This window comes from Mesocricetus auratus, unplaced genomic scaffold, assembly GCF_017639785.1.
Source record: "Mesocricetus auratus isolate SY011 unplaced genomic scaffold, BCM_Maur_2.0 Super-Scaffold_100007, whole genome shotgun sequence".
Lineage (NCBI taxonomy): Eukaryota > Metazoa > Chordata > Mammalia > Rodentia > Cricetidae > Mesocricetus > Mesocricetus auratus.
In genome coordinates, this window is record NW_024429191.1 from 30,337,895 (window position 1) to 30,365,125 (window position 27,231).

At 50.3% G+C, this 27,231-nt stretch overlaps 1 protein-coding gene across 2 annotated transcripts in view; it reads left to right on the forward strand.

Moving 5' to 3' along the window:
* Adamts2 (ADAM metallopeptidase with thrombospondin type 1 motif 2) overlaps positions 1–27,231 on the forward strand; it is a 202,095-nt gene that overhangs the window by 154,473 nt on the left and 20,391 nt on the right. Inside the window, exons 5-12 of one of the 2 annotated variants that reach the window (XM_040748534.1) lie at positions 2,108–2,191; positions 17,807–17,963; positions 19,310–19,415; positions 20,114–20,257; positions 20,623–20,755; positions 21,122–21,235; positions 23,482–23,627; positions 25,549–25,724. In XM_040748534.1, coding sequence (XP_040604468.1) covers positions 2,108–2,191; positions 17,807–17,963; positions 19,310–19,415; positions 20,114–20,257; positions 20,623–20,755; positions 21,122–21,235; positions 23,482–23,627; positions 25,549–25,724 — 1,060 coding nt within the window. The remainder of the gene's footprint in view (positions 1–2,107; positions 2,192–17,806; positions 17,964–19,309; positions 19,416–20,113; positions 20,258–20,622; positions 20,756–21,121; positions 21,236–23,481; positions 23,628–25,548; positions 25,725–27,231) is intronic. The other variant, XR_005878190.1, reaches the window with a different exon arrangement.

Genomic DNA, 27,231 nt, shown 5'->3' on the forward strand with positions numbered 1-27,231 from the left:
AGTGGCAGTGGTATAGCAGGCTTTCTCGGACCACCAGCCCCCAATCATGACGCTCTGAATGCTCAGTCTTATCTTACGCATGTCCCACTAGATCTTATAACTTAATTTAACCTGTTTCTCTTCATCTGTGTTTTGCCTCGGGGCTTCTTACCTTTCTTTCATTCTGTGTGCCCTGATTTCCCGTTTCCTCCATGTCTGGCTGGCTGACCCCTGTCTGGCTAGCTAGCCCCTGGCTGCTCCCTGCTCCTTGGGTTCATGAGAGCCAGCCTTACGCCCATGGGCCTGGCCCAGAGCTGCTTCCAACTAAGAACCTGCATTTAACCAAGAGCTGCATTTAATGGTCCCAGCTCTAGGTAGTTGGTGCTCATACTTTGGCAGGTGTTTTTACTTAGCTTGTTGTTTCTACTTAATGTGCTGGCTACTCATGCTTGCTGTACAGCAGAGCCTCTTAAAGGAACCGTATTCTTCTTTTATCTCTTTCTTCTTTCCTTTCTTTCTTCCTTCCTTTCTTTCTTCCTTTACCTAGCAACACATCTTTACCTAGTTAAACAAATGCAGCACATCTTTACATAGTTAAACAACTATTCTATTCCATAATGCACTGGGCCTTAAGAAGGATGGGGTATCAATTCTCCACAGGAGCAAATCTGACCTGGAGGGGCCCCCACAAGAAGGAACAGCGTTTGCTCAGCCAGTGAAGGATGGGGCAGTGAAGAACTATTTCAGAACATTCTAAGTTTGAGGAGGGAAGCTGGGGTGACCCATGGTAAGGAAGCCTCTAACAGCTCTGAGCCTTAGGTTAGCCTAGCGTGTGTTTCTAGATGGTGCTGGTTATGCTGTAGACCATGGGAGTTCATTCTCTTGCCCCTTTATGCTGTAGGCATCTGGGGACATCTTCAGATGCCTGCTGAGGATAATGGTTTCGTTTATTTTACGTGTCTCTGTGTGCACATATGTGAGGGGTACACATGCCTGGGTGTTACAGAAGCCAGAGGATAACACATGGTGTCCCAGTCTTACTCTTCAAGCTATCCTCTTGAGCTGCAGTCTCTCTCTGAACCTGGAGCGAGGTCAGCAGCTGTGAGCCATGGGGACCCTCCTGTCTACAAACACCCCCTTCCAGCACTGGGGTTACACGTACAGGCTGGGCCATTTTTCACGTGGGCATTTGGGATTTAAACTCAGGTTCTCATGCTTGCATTCTTACCCACTAAGCTGTCTCCACAGCCCCCAGAATAATGTTTTTAAGTATAAAAATAAAAGAGTGCTCAAAATGTGAAAGAAGACCATGATAGATATGACCCAGAACAAGGCAGTTAGAGTAAGAGACCTCGTGATAAATGCTCCCAATAACAGGATGAAGGTAGAACTAGTTGTGGGTCCAGGGTGGTCCACATTTCCAAGTGCAGCATCCTTCAGCATCAGAGGGGCTCAACTCAGTTCCAGAACACCCTTCAGGTGTTCAAGTCCCTGGAGTAATATGTTTGGCATTTGTGTTTAACCTACACACAGAGTCCCATATTCATCAAGTGATTTCTACATGGTTTACAATACTTCATAAGGCACAAATGTAACTGGTTGTTATATTATTTAGAAGGAAATGACAAGGAAAAAAAGCCTGTACACTTTCTGTAAACTTTCCCCCAAATAATTTTGATCTGGAGTTGATTGAATCCTTGGACACGGGGTCTGTGGGATATGGAGTGTGGGGTGAAGTGACGTGCACTGGTAACATTTCACAGAGCAGCAACAACCAGGAGTGACTTACTCTGACCGATGTCATCCCTTCAGTGAGAGGTGATGGTGAGTCAATTCTCTGCTCCAAGTTCAGCTCTGAGTGAGGGTATGGGTCAGGAAGTGGCATGTCCCAGGAGGCCACTGCAGAAATCCAGGCAGGTGGTAGCAGCAGCCGGGACCAGGGAGGGTCATAGAGGGATGGATCAAGAGGCAGTGTGGAGTCGATGGAATGTTGGAGGTAAATATGCAGAGAAAGACTAGCAGGGCCCCTGGGCTCTTACCTGGGAGCTTGGGGACAAGACGTCAGGTGCACAGCCAGAGCCATCTTTGACCCATGGTTCCTGCTGACATCTCCCTGACTGCCTTTCAGGTCAATGAAATCTACCATGACGAGTCACTGGGGGCCCACATCAATGTCGTGCTGGTGAGGATTATCCTGTTGAGCCACGAGAAGGTGAGTCCCCGTCTCTGGAATGTGTGGGGCCCTGCACATCGGCCCTTCTTTGAGATTGCTTGATCTCCCACAACACCCTGCCTTTCCCTGGACACCCTATGGCCCTATAACAAGCAAGAAGCTGTGAGCACTCCCCCCCCCACAGACTCCCTGCACCCTTCCCTGTGACCCATGACTCCTCGCTATAAAGTGCGAGGTTATCCGGTGTGGTCGTGCCAACAGACCAGTAGGTCCTACCGCCGCAGAGACAGCTGTGGTCCCAAGAGGCTGAGGCTGGGTGTGTCCAGGCCACAGGGACTGGAGGAATCCTTGCTGTAGTCTCTGCCTATGGGAAAGAGGGAAGCAGCCAGCAGGCTCATGGCAGCCTCACTGTAGAGTCTCAGCAGATTCACAAGCAAGCCTGCCCCAGAGAATAGAATCGGCCCTGAGGGACTCGGGCACGTGGATGGCAGCCCTGGTTTAGACAGGCACATAAGACTAACGTGAGAGTGAGCTGAGACTGAGTTCTGTCTTTGGGGGGTCCCGGGTCTGGATCTTATGAAAAACACATTCATATTATTTGCTGTATCTGTCTATGCTTCTGACATCAGGGTTCTCAGGAATTCTTGGCTCATGTGCCCTCCATCCATCTCTGGCCATGTCCAAATCTGCGCTCTCATCAGACCTCTAATACTCAGCTCTACCAGGTCTCCCCGACCCTGTCTGCTTCCTCCTGCTCTTGAATACTGGGCCCCTTCCCCCACGGTCCTGGAAGGCGGTAGTTACTCTTATTACTGTGACAAAACGCCTGACAAAAGCAATTTAAGGAAGGATTTATTTCGGCTCACATACTATGTTCTGAAGAAAGCCATTAGGCAAAAAGGAGGGATTGGCCAAAAGCTGGCTGAGGGGATGTTTAATACTGTGTTCAAGCTCTGTAAGGTTTGCGTGTTTAGAGTCATAGCGATGACGGTGGGAACAAAATGAGAGCCGTAGTTATGATGTCATTTGTCCTTGTCATACAGAAGGCTGTGTCTCTTCTCTGTAGAATTGGAGAATGCTTTAAAATGACACAAGAGTTTAAGTCATAACGAAAATACCAGTGAATTTTCTACAATTAAAAACTAAAGCCTTTCCCACAGTGTACTCCAGTGAGGTGCCCCAAGTCTGATCATAGGTGATGGGAAAATACTTCCAAACTTAAAAACAACTGAACCACTTTGAAAAGCTTTGTTTCGTGGTGGCGTTTTGTTTTTGAGACAGGTTCTCACGTAGCCCAGGCTAGCCTTAAATTCCCTGTGTAGCCAACAATGGCCTTGCACTCCTGATCCTCCTGCCTCCGTCTCCCAAGTGTCTGGGTTACGGGCATGTGCTAGCCCTGGTGCTGGGGACTGAACCCAGGCTTTCGAGCATGCTAAGCAAGCACTCTACCAATTGAGCTACAACCCCAACCCTTGAGAACCCTTTTTGAAACTGACTGGAAAGAATCTAGAACTGCAACTGCAGGTGGCTTGGTTTGATAAGGGACTTACACACCCATGGATCAGAGTGGGGGAGGGGGCGAAACCAAGCCCTGCGTGACAACTGTAATGAAACCTACTTCACACTTCTCCTGGGAGCAGGGAAAGCACTGAGGGCCACCAGCTCCACCAGGAAGCTATGGGGAGATTCTACCTTACTATGGGCACCCCTTCCCCCCAACAGTCTTGTAAGGATGAGTTTTTTGTCAACTTGACACAAGCCAGGGTCATCCAAAAGCAGGGAACCTCGGCTGAGAAAACACCTCCATCAGAATGGCCTGTAGGCAATTCTGTAGGACATATCTTTTGACTGGTGATCACTATGGGAGGGTTCAGCCTGCCACCCCTGGACAGGTGGTCCCGGATGGTATAAGAAATCAAGCTTAACAAGTCATGAGGAACGAGTCATTAAGTATTGTCCTCTGTGGCCTCTGCATAAGTTCCTGCCTCCAAGGTTCCTACCCTGCCCTGACTTCCCTCAGTGGTCAACTGTGATCAGTACATGTAAGCCAAATAAACACTTTACTCTTCACAATGCTCCTGGCCATGGTGTTTATGACAGCCCTGTGAAGCTTTCCTCCTGCCTCCAGGGAGCCAGCCCTATTTCCCCAGACTGGGTCACTCCCACTCTTCCATCCTGGCCTGGATCCTCAGTAACTTCCAGGCCTTTGGCAGGAAGGATGGAGAGAAGATTATCTCTATTTAATTGGGGAAATGGATTCACACTCTATCGTGGACATGCTGCCTTTGACTGTTGTGGGCCAGAGTCCCACTGAACACAGACACTGAAAGAGACTGATTAAAAAAAAATACGAACATGCATGGTTTTGTATTCTCCTTGCTTAATAGTTCCTTGAAATGAGTGAAACCACACCAGCAAATGTAGCCCATCCAAGCTGGAAATGGTGAAGCCCTTGACTTCCCCCTGCTTTTTCTTTACAAGCAAAATCATAAACTTTAATTTTTCTATGCATTTGAATTTTTGTCTTTTTTAAAATGTATTTTTGAGATTGTGATTGCATCATTTCTCTCCTCCCTTTCCTCCCTCCAAACACTTCTACATATCCCTTCTTGTTCTTTTTCAAATTCATGGCCTCTTTTTCATTAAATATAAACTGCTCAGTCTAAATAATTAGACTTGCATGTTTGCTTCAGGGCTGACCATTTAGTATTAGGTACCCAGTGGGTGTGCTCTTCCCTGGGGAAGACTATTCCCCCTGCTCTCGGCATCCCGTAGGTGTCTGTAGTTCTTCGTGTGGTTGGGGCTCAGCATCTCTACCGGACTGCAACATGGGTCAGCTCATGTTCAGACAGTCATGTTGGTGAGACTCCATGGGTGCTTCTGACATTACTAGGAGACAGTCTCACGACAAAACCCCTGGTCTTCTGGCTCTTACCATCTTTCTGCACCCTCTTCTGCAGTGTCTCCTGAGCCTTAGGTGTGGGGTCTTGTAGATGTATCCACGGGGACTGGGCTCTGCAACTCTGCACTTCTATTGGTTGTGCTTTTCTGTAATGTTCTCCAGTCTCCCTGTTTTTATGGTACATATGATCTGTTCAGAAAGGGAGGAAAATCTTCCAGAGGTTGGTCTGGGCATCAGGTGACAGCTTGCATTCCCTGCCTGGTCCCCATTGTACTGGTTAAAAGGAAAAGTTTTAAAACTGCAGTTTTCATTGTTGAACTGTACTAATGAAGCCATGGATCTTCTTAGGGCTGACGAGTGTCTGTCTGTCTCCTAGTCTGGATGATGTATGGAGGTAAGCCTTCCAGCTCTGTGCTGGAAGGAGAGAGAATGGCAGAGAGTGGAGAAAAGAGCACCAGGATGTAGCAGACGCTGACATGGTCAGGTCATAGGGGCTGGAGAAACGGTTTGGGCTAAGATCACTCTGGAACCATGAGGGCCAGAATTTGGATCCAAATTAGCACATAGTAAGTTGAGTGTCTGTATAAATGCTGAAACCCCTGTTCCAAGAGAGATGTATGGAGAAAGGAGGATTTCTAGGGGTTTCTGGCAATTTGGGGGGAAAGAGAGAGAAGAGAGAGGGAGAGAGAGAGAGAGAGAGAGAGAGAGAGAGAGAGAGAGAGAGAGAGAGAGAGAGAGAGAGAGAGAGAGAGAGAGCTCTTGAGCTCTTGCCTTAAAGAAATAGACAGAGGGCTGGTGAGATGGCTCAACAGTTAGGAGCACTGAACCCTCTTCTAGAGGACCAGGGTTCAATTCTCAGCAACCACATAGCAGCTCACAACTGCCTGTAGCTCCAGTTCTAAGGGACCTGACATCCTTACACAGACATACATGCAGGCAAAACACCAATGCACATAAAATAAGAATAAATAAATTATATAATAAAAAGGAATAGACAGAGTGAGATAGGAGAATGCTGGCGTTCCCTTCTGGCCTACATATGTACATAGGCATGCACACACATATGTACATACACACTCTCTTACACACACACAAATAAGTAAATAAGCAAGCAAAGTTAAAAAGTCAGATCTGCACCGAGGATGTAGCTTGGTTGACAAAGTACTTGTCTGACATGCCCAAAGCCCTGGGTTTAGCCTCCAGGACTGTATGAGCAGGGGTGGGGATGGGGGTTGGCATACACCTATAATCTCAGCACTGTTGAGTTGGACTGGAAACTGGCAGATCAAGAGTTCAAGGTCATCCTTGGCTACATAGTGAGTTCAAGACCAGCCCGGGATACATGAGCCCCTGTCTCAAAACTAAATAAATAATGCCAGATCATAGTACAGGGGTCCATATGTCTCTGCCCTGGAGTTTGGCCTTCTGAGAGTGACATGATCCAGACTGCATTTCTAACAGGGCCCATGCACTGAGGACACTGTTGTCATTAGTGGGAAGCTGTGTAGATTGGAACATGGTTACAATGGTGGAGAAAGGAAGGCAGATGAAAGTGTGTTGGGAGGCCACGGTGAGAGCGCCTGGCTGCTTGGTTAGTGCAGGTGGAGAGAACTCAGCCAGGCAGAGGGTGCTGCCCTGCTGTGGCTCACACGTTGTCACCCTAAGTCCCACTGCCAAAGTGTTGATCCTCAGGTCACCGCCTGAGCAGGGGGAACCTGTGGGATGTGGGTGGCCTTTCGGTCATTGGAGTGCACTCTCTAAAGGGTCCCGGACTCTGCCTGCTGTCTGCCTGTGTTCCCATTAATGATGTGGCCACTTGTTCCTGCCGCGGTGTGTCCCCCTCATCAGAGGACACATCAGCAAGGCTCTAGGACATTGAACCTCCAGAAACAATGAACTAAATGAACCTTTTCTCTTTACAAAATTCATTGTCTTGGGCATGTCATCGAAGTAACAGAAGACTGACCAACATACTCAAAACAGGCAATGCAAGGTGCGATGTTATTGTAGGGAGGAGCCCATGAGTTCACTGGAGGTGTGCTGGGTGCTTGGTGGCCCAGTCGAGGTGGCCGGGATAGGTGACCCTGGAATCCCCAGGAAACCTGGAGCATTGAGATGGAGATGAGGATTGTTTACACAGGGCAAGAGTGGACCTTGTGAGGTGGCAGCCAAGGAAGACCTTCCGTGAAATGAAGACAGATGGGCAGAACACAATGACCAGTGTGTAGAAGGTGGGAGGCTCTCTTGTTTTTAAAGTTTTGAAAAAGGTCCTGAGAGATAATAGGTAGACGCCAGTGTTTTATTTAAAGGGAGCAAATTTCCCTGGTGACGCACTGTGCAGCTGCATGGCAATATATGCTTACACGGGAAGAAGGGGGTAGATGGTGCTCCTAAAGCAATGGAAGACAGGTGCTCCCCATGGCAGCATGTCCCAGGGACTTTGGAGCATGCCTGGTGAAGCTCTATGGGACACATTAGTGCATGTCATTCTTCAAACCTTCTTCGCAGTGGGATCCCTTTCTCTGGACAGTGACATTCCACAGAACTTGCTTTGGAAAATGCAACCTAGGAGGCAGTGGCAATAAAACTAGCAAGAGGTAGGTCCTTCCATACAAACTCGAGGACCAAATTTGGATCCCTAGCATTTGCTTAAAAACAATCTGGGTATGGTGGGATGTGTCTATAACCCCAGCATTCGGGGAGCAGATACAGGAGGATCCCCGGAGATCATTAACCAGCCAATGAAGCTAGACCAAGGATATCCAGGTCCAGGATAGACCCTGACTCAAAAATAAGGTAGAGAGCAATTGAGGAAGACACCCAACATTGACCTCCTGCCTCCATATGTATAACACACACAGACACACACATACACACACACACACAAAACATACACACACACCACTCACACACAAGCTCAAACACACTCAAGTGTAAACAATCAAGACATGCACACAAAATCATACATACTCAAGTGTAAACAATGAAGGCCTTTGAGTTTATTGACACATAAGTGCTTCTCATACTGAGATTCTAAATTTTTTCTTAGATTTAAATGACAGGAAACTGGTGTCTGAGAAGAACAGACAAGATTATAATTGTTTTCTGTTAAAACCCAAGAGAATCCATTGTGAAACCCATGGGGTGAAAGCTTCAGTGATAAAGACAAACACAGTCTCATCATTTAATAGGATCCTGAGGAATGTGTCAGCAGGAAATTTGCCACTGTGCATTGTGGTGTACTCAGACTAAGGCCGTAGTGATGTCACTGGGTGACATCATTGAGGCTGTTGTGATGTCACTGGGTGACACAGGACCATCATCTTATATGCCATCTGACTTTGACTGAAATTTCAGATGCAAACATTGTGACCCAGCACCACCTACGCAGTGGGGTTGATTTTGAGAACCAAGTTCCAGCAACAGGGCTGGAGAGATGGCTCAGAGACTAAAGTGCTCACAGCTGCTGCGGAGGATTCGCTTCCCAGCACCTACAAGGTGACTCATAACTGAGGGAAACTCCAGTTCCAGGGAAACTGACTCCCTTTTCTGTGGGATCTTACATGTACATGGTGCACATGTATTGACACACATAGACACAATTCTTTAAGGTCCCCTGCGTCACAGTAACCAGATGTCTCTGAGGCAGTGTGAGACAGACATAGGACATACAGAAAGAAAGGGTACACTGTTCAGGACAGGGGAATAAGCAGCGCAGAACGCCATTTCTTCTAGAAAGACGGAGCCAGGAGAGGTGTTGGTTTTTCCAGGTTGAGAACTGGAGATTTGATGGCACATTTCAGAGCAGGTGTGTGCCCTGTGGCAAGATGGTGCAGGGACAGTTTACTGCCCTGGTCTCTGGGATGGAACGCTCCTGGACTGTGACAGGAAGCGGATTCAGCTTGGAAATCTTGGTATCCTGGATGTAGAAATGCAAACACAGGGATCATGTTAGGGCATGGTGCTGGACTGCCCCTCTGGAGAGCTGTGTGGAGCGGGGAGAGTGAGGGTAGATCACCCCTGGGTTGCATGGAGAAGGCTTGGAGTTGGAAATGAACATCCTCACACCAAAACATGGAAGAAATTGCAGAGGTGTGTTAGTTAGCTTTTAGTAGCTGTACCAAAATAACCGAGGCAGGCAGCTTAAAAGAAGGAAAGATGCAACTGAGTTTATGATTTCAAGGTTTCAGACTACAGCTGTTCAACCCGAGGTTTTGGGATCTTTAGTGACAGAATGTGGAGGGAATGTGGAGTAGATGGAGGGTATTCACCTCCAGAACAGAGATGCGAAGAGGCTGGCAAGCAAAGAGAAAAACTGATGTTGCAACAGCCTCTTCTAGGGCATGACCCCCAATGACCTAACTTCCTCCCACTAGGCTACTCCTCCAAAAGGTTCTGCTACCCAGTGGCACTTCAACTAGTGACCAAGCCTTTAACAGACCCCTTGGAGAACAGTGTAGAGCTAAATAGCAAGCGGCTTGGTGCTTGGCTGTGGACAACCAGCCCCAGGCTGCAAGGCCAGGAGCAGCATCTGCAAGGAGAGGCTGTGTACTCCTGGAGCCACAGGCCATACAGGACAGGGGTGCTCCTTCCAGAGCAGCTGGCAGGGCCCACAGAGCCTGGCCAAGCAAGAGCCCAGCCTCTAGCCCTACCACAATAACTTCTGCAGATGATTTATTAGAGAAGGCAAATGTGGCTGAGCCCAAGATATTAAAAAAAATCCCTGTTTTTTTAAATGATTAAACTCCATAAATTTCCTGAGGATCTCACTCCCTCCAGTTACTTATGAACGTTTCTCATTTCTACACTTATCTTGTGTAGTCTGCAGCCACGGGTCACAGAATGTCTTGTGCAGCGCTGGGTGCAAGGTTCTATGTTGGGATTTCCAAAGAGTGCCATGGTCCTAGGAGATGGTACCCTGAGCTCAGGGACTCTGGCCTCCTGCCCAGTCCATTCTGGGGTGCACAGGAACAAGAACAGACAGCTGCACCTTGTTTAGTGACAGACAAGATCCCAGCACCATGAAACCAACACAATGAGGTGAGGCTGATGTTGGACAGAGTGGCCAGACAGAGACCTGAGAGCCAAGAGGCTCAGTGCCTATCGCCCCTACCCTCACCCCAAGTAGACTCAATAATAATGGAAGCAAAGCTGGACTGCTAGATGGGACTCTGGGGGTGAGACATGGTTCATGGCAACAGATGAATCCTGGGAAGGCGTTCTGCATGGCACCTCTGGGTTCCTGCCGGGGACTGTGATGGTTAAACTTGATTGTCAACTGGACAGGATTTGGATGTGCCATGGAAACAAGTCTCTGGGAGTCTCTAGGTTTGGTGAAGTATGGTTGGAAGACCCACCCTAAATGTGGGTGGCTGTTACGTATGCTGGGGTCCCGGACTGAACACGAAGGAGAAAGCAAACGGAACTTCTGGATTGTGGATGTCGTGTGACCATCCGCTCCACGTTCCTGCCGTGGTGACTTCCCTTCCATTTCATGTCCCCTGGAGCTGGGAGCCAAAATAAATCCTCCTCCTTTAAGTTGCCTTTGTCAGGCATTTTTGTCACAAGAACGGGACCAGTAAATAATAAAGAGAATGAGGCTTCCTCTCTGGAAGAAGTTTCCCCTACAAAACCAAGGTGGCTGCCGCCAGGAGGTACTAAGCTGTGTCTCCCTCCATCAGAGCGCACTCCCAGGGTGTGAAACCATCACCTGCTCTTGGGCAGAAAGTGACACAGGCCAGCAGCTCCTATTATTCATCCCTAATTGTCACTGGAAATGCACCAGGCCCCTCCTCCTGTCCCTCCCTGCCTTGTCCCAGGTCCCCCTAGGCTCCAGTAGGGGTAAAATTGACAATGCTTACACGAGTGGCATGTTCTTTATCTCTAGCTTATGGGAGGCATCCGAGTTATCTCAAGTTTTTCCTAAAACAACATTTTTCTCCATTTCTTAAAAAAAAAAAAGAAGAAAAGAGATTATCTTATTTTACACAATATGCCACCAGCCAGGGAGCCGAGCATCAGCCGTATTCGTGGGTTGCATAGCAACTGCCTTTTCGATTGATTTTTTCACAAGGAACCAAAGCTACTCAAGTGTTCTCATTTTAAATATTTCCTTGGATGATGGAAATCAAAGGAAATGGAGATGAGAGACTTAGGGACATTCCGAGGACATAAGGTGTCTTGTGAAGGCCAGCTCAAGACAGGGTATGGGATGCTTGTTGGAGTTTGTCGGCATTTGGGGTGAAAGGTCAGACAGTCTTGGTCTGTCGGTAGAAGGCAGAGGCATTCTGTGAGGAAAGGACTACACAGTCCAAAGCCTTGGAGAAGAGGCACCACTGTGTTCCTGCCACGTGTCCCAGGATGTCACCTGTCTGGCCACAGTGGGGCCAGAGGCGAGGGTGGGACTAGGATGGGAAATGGAGGCTTCTTCTAGATAGCCTTGCATCAGGGGCCCTGGAGAGCCATGCTCAGTCTGTATTAACCTGAGAAAGACCCTCTGTGTGTTTCAGTCACTCCCTCCCAGTGGTCTTGTCCATCCTTGTAAGTCGCACTCTGTCATGGGGAGTGTGTCTGAGAGGAAACGCACACCTCGTGTCTTCAGAGCCTGGCACAGCCCACTATTTCAGGCATCCTGCTGGGGTCCCGGTAGATATCCGTCATGATAAGGGGGCACCCACAATCCCTGTCACCATTCCTATGACAATGAGGATGGGACTCCAGGGGGCCACACACAGCAGCCACTTTGTCCCCGTGTTCCATATCCCACTTTGTCATGCTGGAGGCCTGGAGGGCACAGTCCTTGGACGAACTGCCCCCCCCCCGCTCTCCTGTGGCACTCCCCTGTGGCCAGTGCTGCCAACCAAGGGTGACTCTGCCTCTCTGTCTCCCACTCATGGACTCAAGGTGATGCTTAGAGATATTTTGGCTGTCACAGCTTGGGAGTGCTCAGGATAACACATCCCTCCCCTACACACACACACACACACACACACACACACACACACACACACAGGTTAACTACCCTTACATGTCAGCAATACTGAGATTGAGAAGTAACCTCTACTCAACTGAACCTCATCCCTGTGCATGCTTCCCTATTCCCTGCCTGTTTGGGAGGGCTAGCCTGAGGCTTCCTGAGGCCAGGGCATTCTGGGATGCGTTTGCGATCAGCTAAAGCCAGATAGCCTTGGAGCCTGAAGCACTAGTGCTACTGAGTGGGCCACACAGTCACTGCCAGAATAGGCAAGGACAAGGAGGACTTGTGCGTGTGGACTGTGTCTGGGTTTCCTTCTGCTGCTGTGATAAAATACTCTGACCAAAGCAACTTAAGGTTTTATTTCAGCTTACATTTCCAGGTTACAGTCCATAATGGCCGGGAATGCCACAGTAGCAAGAGTTTGAAATCGCTGGTCATGTCACATCAGCAGTCAAAAGCGGGTGCAACCCATACTTGTCTCTGTTTGGGTCCCCTCTCCATATACACAGCCCAGGCTTCCAATCAGGAAATGGCGCCACCGTGGTGGGTGCGTCTTCCCACCTCAGTGAACAGAATCAAGACAATCTCGCGCACTCAAACTCACAGGTGCCTCTCTCAGGTGATCAGAGACTGTCAGACCGACGTTCACGTATGCCCTGCCCACACTGTCACAGGCGAAGGCCCCTGCGCTCTAGGCTGAGTGCTCAGGTTGTGTCAGAGGAGCCCAGAGAAAGAGTTAAATTGTCCAAGAACAGCAGAGCACCGACCCGTGCCCCACACCTCCAGCTCCAGGTTACCTGTCCACGGCCCTGGAATTGGGTGTGTGGCCAGGGAACTCACAGACATGTGGCAGCACCCAGCCTGCAGAGCCTCCCTGTTGCCAAGCAAGCATGGAGACTGGCCTCCAGGCAGCAGATCCCATTTTCCTGTCTCCTTGACTGAAGGAGGGAAGAATATAAATAATTCAGTTCATTCCACCGCAAACGGTCCGTGTGTCAGAGAGCAGGGGCTGGAATACAACTTCTTGCACAAGTCTTAATTGGTTTGTTTAGGGCGAGGCCCCAGAGGCTGTGTCTGGGGCCTAGAGGGTTGCAGATCCTACTCGCAGCCTAACCTGGAGGAGTGGGCAGAGCTCCCTTCCTGCCCGCCTCGGGCAGGGTCTTGACACTTCATTCTTGTAGCAGCAGTGCCACCTGGTGGTTGCATCTGGAACCTACCCTTCCTTTTCCGTCTGCCTAGAGGCTGACTTACCTGGGGGACAGAACTTCTTCCTGACCTTTCTGTGGCTTCCACCGCCACCTCCCCCTACTTGTGGGATCTGGAGTCGATGGCTTTCATGGTATGAGATGCAGTTTCTCATCTGAGAGTTAGGACAGTGGCAGTGCTGATGGCTTAGGCACGTCTGAAGTTTTAAATGAGATCCATTCGAGCCTTGGCCATGAGCACACAGGAAGAATTGGTTGTTGCCGCCAGCACTGAGACCCATTCTTGCTGGTGAGCCATTTCCAGGAGTTCCTGGGAATGTTCCTGCAGCCAGCCCGCTTCATCTAGACACGTCTGCTCTTCCCGCAGCCCTTTAGGCTCTGTAACCCCCTCCCTGCCCCTACACGACTCTCCATCCATTCATTCCCTGTGTGATAAACATGACCAGCCCTGTATGGCAAGTCGTGCATCTAGAGAGAGATCGTGCAGCAATTGGCTTCATGCTGAAATGGGGGTCTTGGGTAGCAAAGCCCACACTAGGATGGCCACTCACCTTTAGGTCCCTGGGGGGCATTCAGTGAGCCTCCTTGGCAGTGCCTCTGCCTCTGCGCTTGGAGGCTGGACTCATCAATGAGAAGGGAAGGGTCAGCTCCCCCACCAGGACTTCTATGCCCCGGCTTATGGGCCCAGTTTCCACAAACACACACTGCAGGCACAGTGGCCCTGGCCTATCTGGGGTCTCCACACTGGGCTCAGTTACAGAACTGTTGTCACTGTGGAGAGCCATGCCCCAGAACGCAAGCCCGCATTCCATCCTGAGACAGACCCTACAGCTACCACTCAGCCTTGGGGAACGGATGTGCCCTATCCACCTTCAAACAGTGCCACGCGCCACCCCTCTGCTCCAGCCCCCAAGCTCCTCCGCCCAGGCCTACGGAGCCAGCCAGCCCTCCCCCAAAGGATTATCTGCTGCTCACTCATCCCCACTCTGCACAGCTGTGAACAGGTACACAAAGACTTTCCTAGAAAACACGGATGCAAAGATGAGCAGGGGCCAGGTGTGGGATGCTTCCAGGGCTGAGAGAAAGACAGATGGCCAAGACCAGTGAAGCAAAAAACTCTCGAAGCCTTTGTGACTTCCACTAGAGAGCCAGACTGAAGAAACAGGAAGGTTTCCCTTATCTTCAGTGTTACTTTCCACTCAGAATACCTGCCATCTGTGATGTGAAAATATTAAATGGAAAATTCCAGAAACAAAAAGTTTACAATGTTTAAATTGCACACTGTTCTGGGAAACTTGGCGAAATCAGGCACCATCTCAATCCATCCTGCCGGAATTATCACCTCATCCAGGTGCAGAGGTACATACCCATGATGCAAATGGGCTACAGAGAAGCCATAAAGTGCTTGCAAGGGTCAAAGTTTATCATAAGTATGCATATGTAGGAAGAATACAGTGTATATAGGATCAACACTCTGATTTCCAGTACCCACTGGGGACCCAGGGTTTTCTAGCAGGGCTCCTGCAGCTGGCCCAATGGCAATTGGACTGCCTTGCCCTGCCCACAGCCAGCTTGTGTCTCCTTCCAAGGACCCAAGCCTGCCCAGTTGTCCCAGATATCTCTGCCTCAAGAAGACCTTTTTAAGTAGTTTTTTAAATTATGTGTATATGTGTGGAGGTAGTTGGGGGTTGGTATATGCATGAAAAAATCAGGGACCAAAGGGTCCCTTGGTGCTGGAGCTACAGGTAGTTGTGAGCTCAGGTCCTCTGCAAGAGCAGTGTGTGCTCTTGACCATTGACCCATCTCTCCAGACTCCCGAGAGGAGGAAGGCAGAAACATCTTTGTGCTTCGCAGTGTTATCAGCTGATTCTTCAGCCCCTTAAACCTCTGTTCTATTAGCTTAGCTTGGGTTCCAGGCTGGCCCTTGGCCTGAAGGAAGAGTGTCTGGTCTGCTCAGTACTGGGTTCTGTCCCGAGGGAAGCAGGGAGGAGGTGCTGGCGAGCAGACCATCTTCATGATGGGTTGTCCCCAGCACTGTGGTCACACAGACCCCACAACCCTCCCCCTTGTGTTCACCACCACCCTGCACCAAAGCCAGAGACCCCCTTCCTCCTAGCCTCATTGTCTCCATCCCTGCCCTGACATCGCCTACCTCCTGATCATACCCAGCTGTTGAGCCACCCCCACCCCGGTCAGTACAAGGGCCGCAATTGCTTCCCCTTCCTGACTCCACCCTTTCTGGAAAGAACTGGCTCTTTCTAAAATACACATGGATCCTGTCCTTACCACTGGATGCAATATTAATGTCTTGTCGCCGGCTAGCCTTTGGACAGGGTACTCTGAGACCCCCCTAAAATGCTCCAGACCCAGTAAGAACAAGAAAACTGTCCCTTGGGTCCTTGGTGCCCGCTTGAGATAGGCCAAACCTTGAAAAGGTTGGGAGAAAATACAGTTGATTCTCCACACCCCCGGCCTTGCTTCTGCCAATTCCACCAACTACAGATGGATGATAATCAAGAGGAAGCATGACATCTGTATTGAACATATGCAGGCTTTTATCTTGCTGTTATTCCCTAAACAATCAAGTATAACAACTCTGCACTCAGCACTTACACTGTGGTATATGGTCTAAGTCATTTGGAGTTGATGTAAAGGATACAGAAGGAGGTGTGAGGTTCCATGTAAATGCTGCATCCTTGTATAGAAGGGACTTGAGCATTTACCAGCGTGGTGTCCACTGGAGTACTAAAAGCGCTCCCCCAGTAGATCAAGGCCATCAAGGGATGGCCATGCGTGCACCTCCCACCCCTTGTCACTTGGGTGCCTGGGTGCTTTCCTTCTTGGGTTACCCCATCTTCACCTCAAGGCTCACAGTGCACAGCACACACTTGCAGTTTTCTGAAGTCCTGCTTTCCTGGGGTTCCCCTCTGCTGTGCAGCTCCTGTCTGGGACAATGCTCCCCAAATCTGCCTCTACTGTGCCCCCTAGAGATCTTTCTTAGAATTCCAAAGCTAGGAATCGGGTCTTGGACCTCTTGAGCTCTGTCCCTGTAGCATGAACCCCTTGGGGCTGGGGAGCGCTGGTGACAGTCTGCCTTCTTGGAACAGACAGAGAACAAAACAAGACAAGAACAAAAACACAAATCAATATTTCAATAAATTATCCTGCCGCGGCAGTGAATTCGTCTTGTCTGCCAAGAGAGGCTCAGGAATGGAGCCCAGCACCGGGGAAAGAATGCAATCAGCTGTGTCCAATCTGCAGCATGGTGGGGTGCTCTCTCCACTGCTGCGTCTTCAAGGTGGGGAGGGGTCCTTCCATGGGCGGAGCTGTCTTTATCCAGAAGTTCTTAAATGAGTGACTTGGGGAGAGGGGTGGAGTTTTGTTCCGTCCACTGAAGTCATTTTCACTCAAGCCAGCCCAACTCTTGGGTTGGGAAGTGCTTGGGAATTGAACCTGGGTTTTCATGTTCTGGGCTGGCACTGTACCCACTGAGCTTGAAAACCTTACATTGACGGTAGACCCATCTGAGACATCTGGTCTGGCAAGCCTCTTCTTGAATGCCAGCCATGGGCCAGTGTTCAGTGGACATGACCCCTGAAGATACTCGAGTTTCCAACCTCTTCGGAGTCAGAACCTCTTGGGGGTGACAGGAAGTTCTGTCTGCATAGTATTGACCCATTTGCTCTTAACCTGCATCAGCCTGGCTCCTGCCTCCAGTCCTGGCCCCCTCCTGCTCGGTGGTCCTAATACCTGAGTGTATGTATATTCCTGGCTGGATTCTCCAGTCTCTTCAAAGACTTGGCCGGAGCTCTTATCCTACCCTGGTGTAGGGCATGCCAGTCAGCTAGCTGCTGTCTTTTACTTGCCAGTCAGTGCCCTTGCCTGGAGTGCTCATGGCTCCCACAAAAGAGGCGGTGTTTTGCTCAGAATTCTTTTGGATGCAAGTGGCAGTAACACAGCTCAGAATTGCTTGACTCCTAAGTGAGGCCAGTGGAAAGGCAGCCCGGCCGTCCCTTGCATCATGGTGTAGCCTCCCTGCCCATAGATAAGGCTGAGAGTGGGTAATAGACCAAACCTTTGTGTTCAACGGGCATGCATTCTTTTGTTGTCTCTTCAGTCATTAGTACTAGAGAAAGCAAACTGCCAACTGCGAGCTGTCTGTAGAAGGGCTTGGTGGCATGGTGAGGAGCCGACCCCACCACCCACCACCACCATCTGACAGTCTAGGGCAGATGGGGTCCTGCTTCTAACCGAGGAGTGAGCTTGGTACAGGGATGGCCTGGCCCCAGAGGAGACTTGAGACATGCCTGCAGCCCTATGGAGGCTCATGCAGGTGAGGGCGACCAGGGACCTTTCCTTCCGTTCAGAAGAACAGGGCTGAATGGAGGGCAGGCAAGGCGTGGGAGTGACCCGGCAGGGAGCTGAGTGGCCCCTGGACTAGATTCCCAATGGCTGGGCTCTGCCAGCACAACCAGCTATTCAGCCGCTAGTAACCTGCTAGCCTCCACTATTCAGCTGCTAGTAACCTGCTGGCCTCCACTCCATTCTTTGTCTTTCTCCACCCACTGCAGTCCATGAACCTCATTGAGATTGGAAACCCCTCTCAGAGTCTGGAGAACGTCTGCCGCTGGGCCTACCTCCAGCAGAAGCCGGACACCGACCACGACGAGTACCACGATCATGCCATCTTCCTCACACGCCAGGACTTCGGGCCCTCGGGCATGCAAGGTTAGTCCTTTGCCTCAGATTCTGGGAAAGAAGCTGGAGCCAGCAAGGGGCTCCCAACAGGTGGAGCCTAGTCTAGAGCAGAGGAGCAGGGCATGGAGGGGCTATGGCTTCCTTAGCCACATGAGTGGTTGGTATTATTGACCATCTGGCTCTACAAAATCACCAGAGCCTGTATCATTTCGCTGGCCCCCATTTCACTCCCTCCAAAACAAACAAACAAACAACAGCAGAAAACCACAGCAATGGAGCAGTAATGGTGCATGCCTTTAATCCCTGCACTCGGGAGACAAAGACAGGCAGATCTCTGTGAGTTCAAGGCTAATCTGGACTACAGAGTGAGTTCCAGGACAGTCTCCAAAAACCCACTGTTGCCCTGAGGAACAGAGGTAAGTCAGGAATGAGTGTCTAGACCAGACCAGGTAGGGCTTGACAGCCTGAAGATGAGGCCATGTCCAGAGTCTGGACTTCAGGGTTAAGTTTCTTCCCTGGATGCTGATAGGTTACCAACTGATTCTTTACACAAGGGTTCAAACTACATAAAACCCAACAGACATAAAAGAAAAAACAATTGACCAAACTATATGGTTGAAAATGTTAATAGACACCTCTTAGTAACAGATAGAACCACAGACAAGAAAATGAATGCAGACATTAAAGTTCTGGGCTAATGAAGCGAGATGGCTCAGCTGGTAAAGGCTCTTACTGCGAAGCCAGAGGACACGAGTTCAATCCCTGGGATCGGTGTGGGCAGGAGGAGAGAAGAAACTTCTGCAAGCTGTACTCTGACCTCCACACAGGCATTGTGGCCCGGACACACACACACACACACACACACACACACACACACACACACACACACACACACCAAATGCAATCTTAAAGCCTGTGTATAAAGCTAACCTCATAATAAATTGATATTTATAGCTATTATTAAGAAGAAGGTTGAAAAATAAATCATAGATACACATGTCTCAAGTAATTTGGCAAAGAGCAACCAAAGAAACCCAGAAGCATAGAAGGCCGGAAATGGAATCATCAAAGCTCAGCAAGAAGCAGAGAGAGAGAGAGAGAGAGAGAGAGAGTTTGCAGGAAGAGCGAGCAGGCAGGAAGCTGCTGAGATGACAGAGAAGGCCCTGCAGACACCTGTGCCAGTTGCAGTGTGAGCTCTGGTGATGGACAGGAGGCCTGCTGTCAGGGCAGGTTATCTTCCGAGTCCCACCAGCAGGGGCAGTTGGTTCTGTGGGATTGCTTTAGGGATGGGTCCTATCTGGGACGTTGAGATCTGGGGCTGTCTGTGGGTAGGACTCCAGGCCTGGAGGCTGGAGTCACCTTCTGTCTCCTCCCAGGCTATGCTCCTGTCACTGGGATGTGCCACCCTGTCCGCAGCTGCACCCTGAACCATGAGGATGGCTTCTCCTCGGCATTTGTGGTGGCCCATGAGACTGGCCATGTGTAAGTGGCCTGACCATCCTTGTATGGAGAAACCGGATCCTCTACTCCTGGCTGACCACTTTTCCCTGTGCCTAAGAGGGACAGCCATGTAGAAAAGCCACTTGGATGTGTTTTCCTATAGCTCTGGCCTGAGGTCAGCTTTCTGCTGACAGAACAAATTAAATCAGAGACGAGAAGCACCTGGGAGCAGAGAGAGCTCTGGGCATAGGGGAGCCAAGAGCCTTGTGCCATTATCCTATTCAAGTCCTTGGGTCAGGACTTTTTGTAGATGGGTCACCAACACTCTGTGGGAGGGTAGCCCAGGGTCAAGAAGCCAGGACTCTTCCCAAGTGTGCGTATTACGAGCATCAGTAGAGACCCTGAGTCTTGGGGCCAGAGAAGCATGTATGGGTTTTGCAGAGCTGATGGGTAATATACAAGAAGGAGTGTCCTAGGTACTCTGGGCTATAGACATATCTACCCCCACTGTGCATTCAGGAAATAGTGGTTCTCCTTGGGAGCAGGGCGAGGGATGCCTGGTGGCTATCCTCTTCGCTGAGTAGCTCTGGCTTCAAGACTCTAGTCGAAGTGGATTGGGGTAGAGAAGCTCTGAGATGTCCCCTGTGGTTGTTAGGAATGTCTTCCCGGTTGGGGTGTGGGGAGGACCAGTCAGGGCACTCAGGCAAGGGTCCAGCCAGGCTGCCTTGGTCCCCATACAGGCTAGGCATGGAGCATGACGGGCAGGGCAACCGCTGCGGTGACGAGGTGCGGCTGGGCAGCATCATGGCACCCTTGGTACAGGCTGCCTTCCATCGCTTCCACTGGTCCCGCTGCAGCCAGCAGGAGCTTGGCCGCTACCTGCAGTGAGTACCTCCCTGGGCCCCAAGGGTGACCCCTCCTTGGCTTCGGTTCTAAGAGGGCACAGTGCCCAGTGTGCCTGGATCCAACCTGAACCCTCAGACCTTGAGGCCTCTGGCCTGACACGCAAGGGATGGGTGAGAAATCCTGATGCCCGGAGAGGACCCCACGGAGGGGGGGGGGGGTTCCAACACTGACGCTGAACAGGCCGGAAGCTGCCCTAGCCAGCTACTCAAACTGGTGGAGTAGGCAAACTGAGGCATCACAATAAAGACCAGGGCTAGGAGGTCTTGCCCACCGTCACGACTCCAGCATGGACCTCAGCCCCCCCACTGAAGGTCGTTTGTGGCACCCACGTGTCCCCTTACAGTTCCTATGACTGCCTGCGTGACGATCCCTTCGCCCATGACTGGCCGGCTTTGCCTCAGCTCCCAGGCCTGCACTATTCCATGAACGAGCAGTGTCGATTCGACTTTGGCCTGGGCTACATGATGTGCACTGCGGTGAGTGCAGGGACACAGCGCGTGTCCCCCAGGGCCCTGTGGTGATGACATTTAAGGCACCTGCCAGTCCTGCCCAGGGCCATAGGAATGCCCACTCAATTTTCATCTGCCTGTCAAAGTTCTACCAGGAGGGCAGCCTCCAAGGCTGGAGACTTGGAGGCCCAACAATACCCAGAGACACTGTCATATCTACACTGCATGCACATGGTCCTCACGGCCCCAGAATCACACGGAACTTGCAGCAGCCACCCACACAGGCGTGTTCACAGGCCAGTTCAGGTTATAGGGCTGGGGTGAGGGGGTATCGTTCTGGGTGGTCTGCTGAGGGTAGAAGCAGCCTGATAAACTGAGGGTATTCTCTTCCAGTTCCGGACCTTTGACCCCTGCAAACAACTGTGGTGCAGCCACCCTGACAACCCTTACTTTTGCAAGACAAAGAAGGGTCCCCCCCTGGACGGGACTATGTGTGCACCTGGCAAGGTGAGTCAGAATTCAGGGCTCTCCGTGGCTTCCCAGGCATCGTGCTTAAACCACACAGTAGCCAGAGACAGGCTCTGCAGTGTCTGTAAGGGAACCAGGGATCTTCTTAGGAGGCCCCAACTGCTCTGTCTTTCTTGCTTCCCCACCAGTTTTGATATGCCCTGTCATGTAGCCCAGGCTGGCCTTAAACCTTAGATGTAGCTAAGGATGACCCTGGACTTCTGATCCTCCTATCTCCACCTGCCTAGGGTTGGGATTGCCGGCATGTGCCACCATGCCAGGCTTGTGAGGTCCTAAGGATAGAACCCAGGACTTCCTACATACCAGACAAACACGCTAACTGATCTACGTCCCCAACTTTCATTCCTACTTTTAATCACTCTCCACACTGGATAGACTAGAGCTTCCCACACCAGAGCAGACCCGTCATCTCAAGATCCCTTCCTGCCCATTGTGGGTGCCCACGGGTCACTTTTCTATGAAGCCAGCATGAGGCCTGGTGGGTCCTAGGCACAGCATGAGGTTTAGCCTTGACAGTTCCAGGGCCTCTGGTTTATCCTTTGTCAAGATCATTCACTGCTTGGCCACACACCCTCTCCACGAGTCTGGAGAAAGTATTCTTTTCCTGTTTGTCCAGCCAAGATTCTAGGCCCTATTCTCATTGGTTCTGATGAAATAATATGCTCACTCCTTAGCCAATCATTTTCTAGGGCCTTGGCATATGCAGATGAGCTTAAACCAAAATTGTTTCCCCTCAGGACTCAGCCAAACTTGGAACTACACATCCCTCAGGTGTCACCATGTGGGTGAATTTCCCTTATCCCTTGTGATAAGGACTCTGATCCATTTCATGAGGGTCATAACTTAATTAACTCCTCACAGCTGCTCCTCCCCACACCATCACACTGGGGATTAAGTCCACAGCGTCCCTCCTGGCCTGTGAGTTCATCTCCTCCCCAGTGTTGAAGTGAGGGAAGCTTTGCCTGGAGAGCTGAAGTAACTGTGGCCCAGAGAGGACATGCCGGGATCACTTCGTCGTGATCACTTAGTCTGTTTGCCTAGACTGACAGCATTAGCTTGAGCCCTACACATACTCTTAGCTCTGAGAGGGAGACTCCAGAGAAGGACAGCCATCACAGACTTAGTGTCAGATCTCTCCTACCATATAGATGCCAGGGATCAAACTTAGGTTGTCAGGCTTGGTGGCAAATACCTTTATTTGCTGAACCATCTTGCTGACTTCATGATTCATAGTCTGGTGCTGCAAACAGACTCAAGTACACACATGCACCCTCACCCTCATACTTACATGGGAAGCATGTTTTTTCACATGAATTCAAGCGTATACGCAACACACACATGCACATATACATAAGCACTCATGCATGCACATACATACACATATAAGTAGAAAAAATGATAGTTTTCCAATTTGGGTCATTTGTGTTATTTGTGCTGTTATTTGTCTTTATTTTGAGTAAGGTTTTCTTATTCTAAATCAACAAGCCATTTGTTGGATTGTGATGGACTGAAATGCTAACTTACTGTTTTATGTTTTGGAATCTTCTTAACCTGGGCTTCTTACAGGGTTTTTTAAGCTTCCTCCCTGGGAAGAATAAGACAATGGGATTTATTGTTTTTCCCACTCCAGTGCTCTTCTTCCTATGCTCTTGGTCTTCCTCCTCCATACCCTGGGTCTGCTTAGACCTGATAATGTCTCCAAGACCTCTGGCTTGTTGTTCTTGCTGCATCTCTGTCCAGGCACATGGCATGGGGACATTTATCATGGGGACATGAGCTGCCATAAGAACAGCAGTTCAGAGTAGGCTGGACAAGGCCCTGAAGGGTGGGCCTGGACATTCCATTCCTCTTATTGTCACAGGCAAGGCGAGGCCTGTCTGACTTAAGCGCTTTGATCACTAGGGGCAGGAAGATCAGGCACTACATGCCTCCCCCCACCCCCAGATCAGACACTACAGTCCCTAGGCCCATGCCTTCAGAGCAGGCCCAGAACAGCCATGGCAGACACTACCCCGCTGAGGGGAGTGAGTGTCTCCAGCAACTCTGCTGTAGGCAATGGGTCAAGGGAATGCCTTCTTGTCTTTGTAATTACTTTTGTTGTTTTTAGTTTGGGGGTAAGGCATGTGCCACAGAAGTCAGAATACAGCACGGGGACATCATTTCTGAGATCACTAAGCAGCAAGGGCCAATGAGCTGTCTCAGCAGCCTGCCTTCCTGTCTTGTAGCATTGCTTTAAAGGCCACTGCATCTGGCTGACACCTGACATCCTCAAACGCGATGGCAACTGGGGTGCCTGGACTCCTTTCGGCTCCTGCTCACGCACCTGCGGCACAGGTGTAAAGTTCAGGACCCGCCAGTGTGACAACCCACAGTGAGTTGACCTGACATTGCTGAGGGTCCGAGGGTTCCAGAGCCCGATTCTGCGGGGGGGGGCTTGGGCATTGCTGCGTACCAGGTTCAGGGAGAATGCAAGGCAAACCTTTACTTCTCCCCAGGAGGAAGCTGGGGTGCTGAGGGAGGGCCCCTTCCCTGGTTCACAGACCACCACACCCTGGAAACATCAAGTTTTGATCACTACCCTGGGTCCCACAGTCCACTCTAGACATAGGCTTCCTCTGCCCTTCTTGGCTGAGGGAGTGGAGGGCAGAAGGGTGGGACAGAGATGGGGATCTGGGGTCCCAGAGGAGGGTGTCATGGGTCCCAGGATGCCAGCAGCTTAGCCAGTGACAACTGGAGCCAAGCAGCTGTTTTGTCATCAGATAAGAGATAGGGTAGGGGCTGCCACTCATGCCCCAGTCCCCAGAGCATTACCTTCAGTCCTTCCCTCCCTCCTTCCCCACAGTACCTGTGACTGCTCGCACACATGGTGGGGTCATTGTATACCTCGCGTTGGGCTATCTGGCAATTTAATTTTGCTTTACCTGAAAATATTGTCAATCTAAAATGTAACAATCATAAACTGATTGCCAGCCCCTAAGTGGGCAAGGTGCAGGCTGACTTGGACATATCCAGTCTGTCTGGTCTCACTGAGGCAACTAGTTAAGAGTTACTATTAATGTGACAAAACACCATGACCATAAGGCAAGTTGGGGAGGAAAGGGTTTATTGACCTTACACGTCCACATTGCTGAAAGAAGTCAGGACAGGAACTCAAGCAGGGCAGGTCCCAGAGACAGGAGCTGATGCAGAGGCCATGGAGGGAGGCTGCTTACCGGCTGGGTTCCCTGGCTTGTTCAGCTAGAACCCAGGACAACCAACCCAAGGATGGCACCACCCACAATGGACTAGGCCTTCCCCCATGATCACTAAGAAAATGCCTTACAGCTGGATCTCATGGAGGCATTTCCTCAACTGAGACTCCTTCCTCTCTGATGACTCCAGCTTGTGTCAGGTTGACACAAAGCCAGTCAGTACAAGCTCCTAGTCTCTGTTCCCTGAGGCAGCTGCACCGTTTCTGGCAGACCAAACAGTATCCCCAGGGAGCCAAAGAGAGGCAGTTCCTCTGTGGGGAGAAGGGCAAGTCCTTATCAAGGACAAGGACAGATGACACACTGGTCACCCCATCTGTACATGCAACACTTTTGGGACCCCAGGCTGCCCTCCTGAAATGACCCTGGTGGGAAGGTGGAGCACTGTGGCCCTTTAGCAGCCTTGAGGGATTTTTCTCTTGCTTTGAGAAGAGAGCTAGAGACCAGTGGAGAGCTAGAACCACAAAAGGCCCTGGTCAGGTAAAACTGTTCTCTGCATAGTAAGGAAGTTCCCGAAGCTGTCTTCTCTGAAGTGGAGAGACCCAGCCCCACCCCAGACATCTGTTAGGGACTTGTGCATGTGCAGTTCCACAATCTCGGGATTGTTCTGGGTGTTTTCTGCTGTGTGACAGCTCTAGCTCTGTGTGCCCAGGACCTGGTCATAAGGGAGACTCAACCAGCTCTGGTTATCCTGGGAGTTGTAATCCAGTGGGGCAGGCAGAATCCTAACATGCAGTCACAGATCTGTGCTCCTTAACAGTCCTGAGCATCAACGCCGGGGTGAAGGTGGCGTGCCCAGGGAAGATGCTACCTTCTCATGAGAGCACAGATGGGGGATGGTTACAGCCAGCTCCTTCTAGTCTTGATGTCCCAAGGCCTGCCTGGCTGGGGAGCTACCCAGGCCCTAGGGCTGTATCTCTTTACTCAGTAGAGGTGCCCCTTCCATGGGCACCCTGAGACGCAAGGATTTCCCTACAAATGCCCTCCATGGGCAGGTCTTTTTCTAGAGACCCCAAGAAAGGGAACCTTTAATTTCTCTTTCAGCCCAGCCAATGGGGGCCGCACCTGCTCTGGCCTGGCCTACGACTTCCAGCTCTGCAACCCCCAGGACTGCCCCAACTCCCTGGCTGACTTCCGGGAGGAGCAGTGCCGCCAGTGGGACCTGTACTTTGAGCATGGCGATGGCCAGCACCACTGGCTGCCCCATGAGCACCGGGATGGTGAGCTTCCTGGGGAGGGCAGAGGTGGGATTCAGCACAGAACCCTGGGTGGGACAGCAAGGGCATGCATTGTTTTATACCTTTGATCCTGCATGGGCCAAAGCTGTAGTGATACTTGGACCGGAAACTGGGCATAGTGCTGGCTAGTGTGGCTGCAGGTTCCCACACCTGAGTAAGGGCTCTGGCTGGGGGTAGGGCTTCTGTCCCAGAGGAACCAGAACATTGGCCATGTAGAGGCTTCTGGGATGGAAGCTTAAAGGGTAAAACTCTTACAGTGACCATCCCAGGAGCAGGGCTAGAGTTGTATGCTTGCCACAAGTGTGGGATGGGAGCAGACCTTGACCTGCAAAGCAATCAGGTGACTTCTGATAGGTAGTTTCCTTCCCGTTGCTGTGACAAAATACCTCAACAAGAACAACGTAGGAAGAAAGGGTTTGTTCAAGTAAACAGTTCCAGGTCTCAATCCATCATAACAGGGAAGTCAAGGCCACAGGCACCTGATACATTCAGTCAAGAGCAGAGAGAAAATGGATACATGAATGCATTCATGAGCTCAGCTCTTTCTCCCCAATCCAAGACCCAAACCCAGGGAACAACACTACTCACTTTTAGGCTGGGTCTTCCCACCTTAGGTAAAGCAATGAAAATAATCCCATAGACACATGGCCACAGGCCAGCCTAATCTAGACCATCCCTTAGTGGGCTCCTCCCCAGGAAATTCAAGAGTGTCAAGTCAATAATTGAAATCAACCGTCATGGCACCTCTCCTATATCACTTTCCATTGTGATCGGCAGAAACTGAACAAAAGAGATGAAGCATTAACTGGCATTTATTATGTGTCTTACAGAATTGGAAAACTAGTAGCTTTAGGCTGAGCAGTGCTTGATAATTGCCCCTCTGTTTTAGTACACCCTCACTATAGGATGCCCTGTTCCAGGAATGTTCGAGTTCCTGTATAAAGGAGTGGAATGTTTTTGTATACTACCTAATTATTGTGGGTTCAAGCAGGAGGCTTACAGCAGGCAGATAGGGGCTTGCTAATAAGTTCTAATCTGCGGGCCAAAAGGAAATAAACTGCTCACTCACACACACACACACACACACACACACACACACATTCCTCTCATGGCTCTTTATTCTTCAAGAAATGTTCTTCCCAAAAGTTGTCTCTCAAAAATTCTCTTTAAGATTTCTCCTCAAAAGTTCTTTCCCTAAAAACTCTCTTTAAGTTCTCTTCAAATCTGAAAATTCCTTCTAAAAAGTCTTTTGAGGTTTCTTCCAAAGGTTCTCCAAAAAGTTCCTTTTCATCCCACAAGGCTTCTAGTTTTTATACCTACCGGCACATTCAACAACTCTCTGACGATACAGTATGCATATCTCTCAGAGCCAGGAAGGCATAGGAATTTGAGAAAAGCAGGCGCCTCAAGTCCCTCCCCACCCCCGCTCCATGTGAAGTTCTGTTACCTCATTAAAAGGGATTTCTCGATGTTATATCAAAGGGAAAAA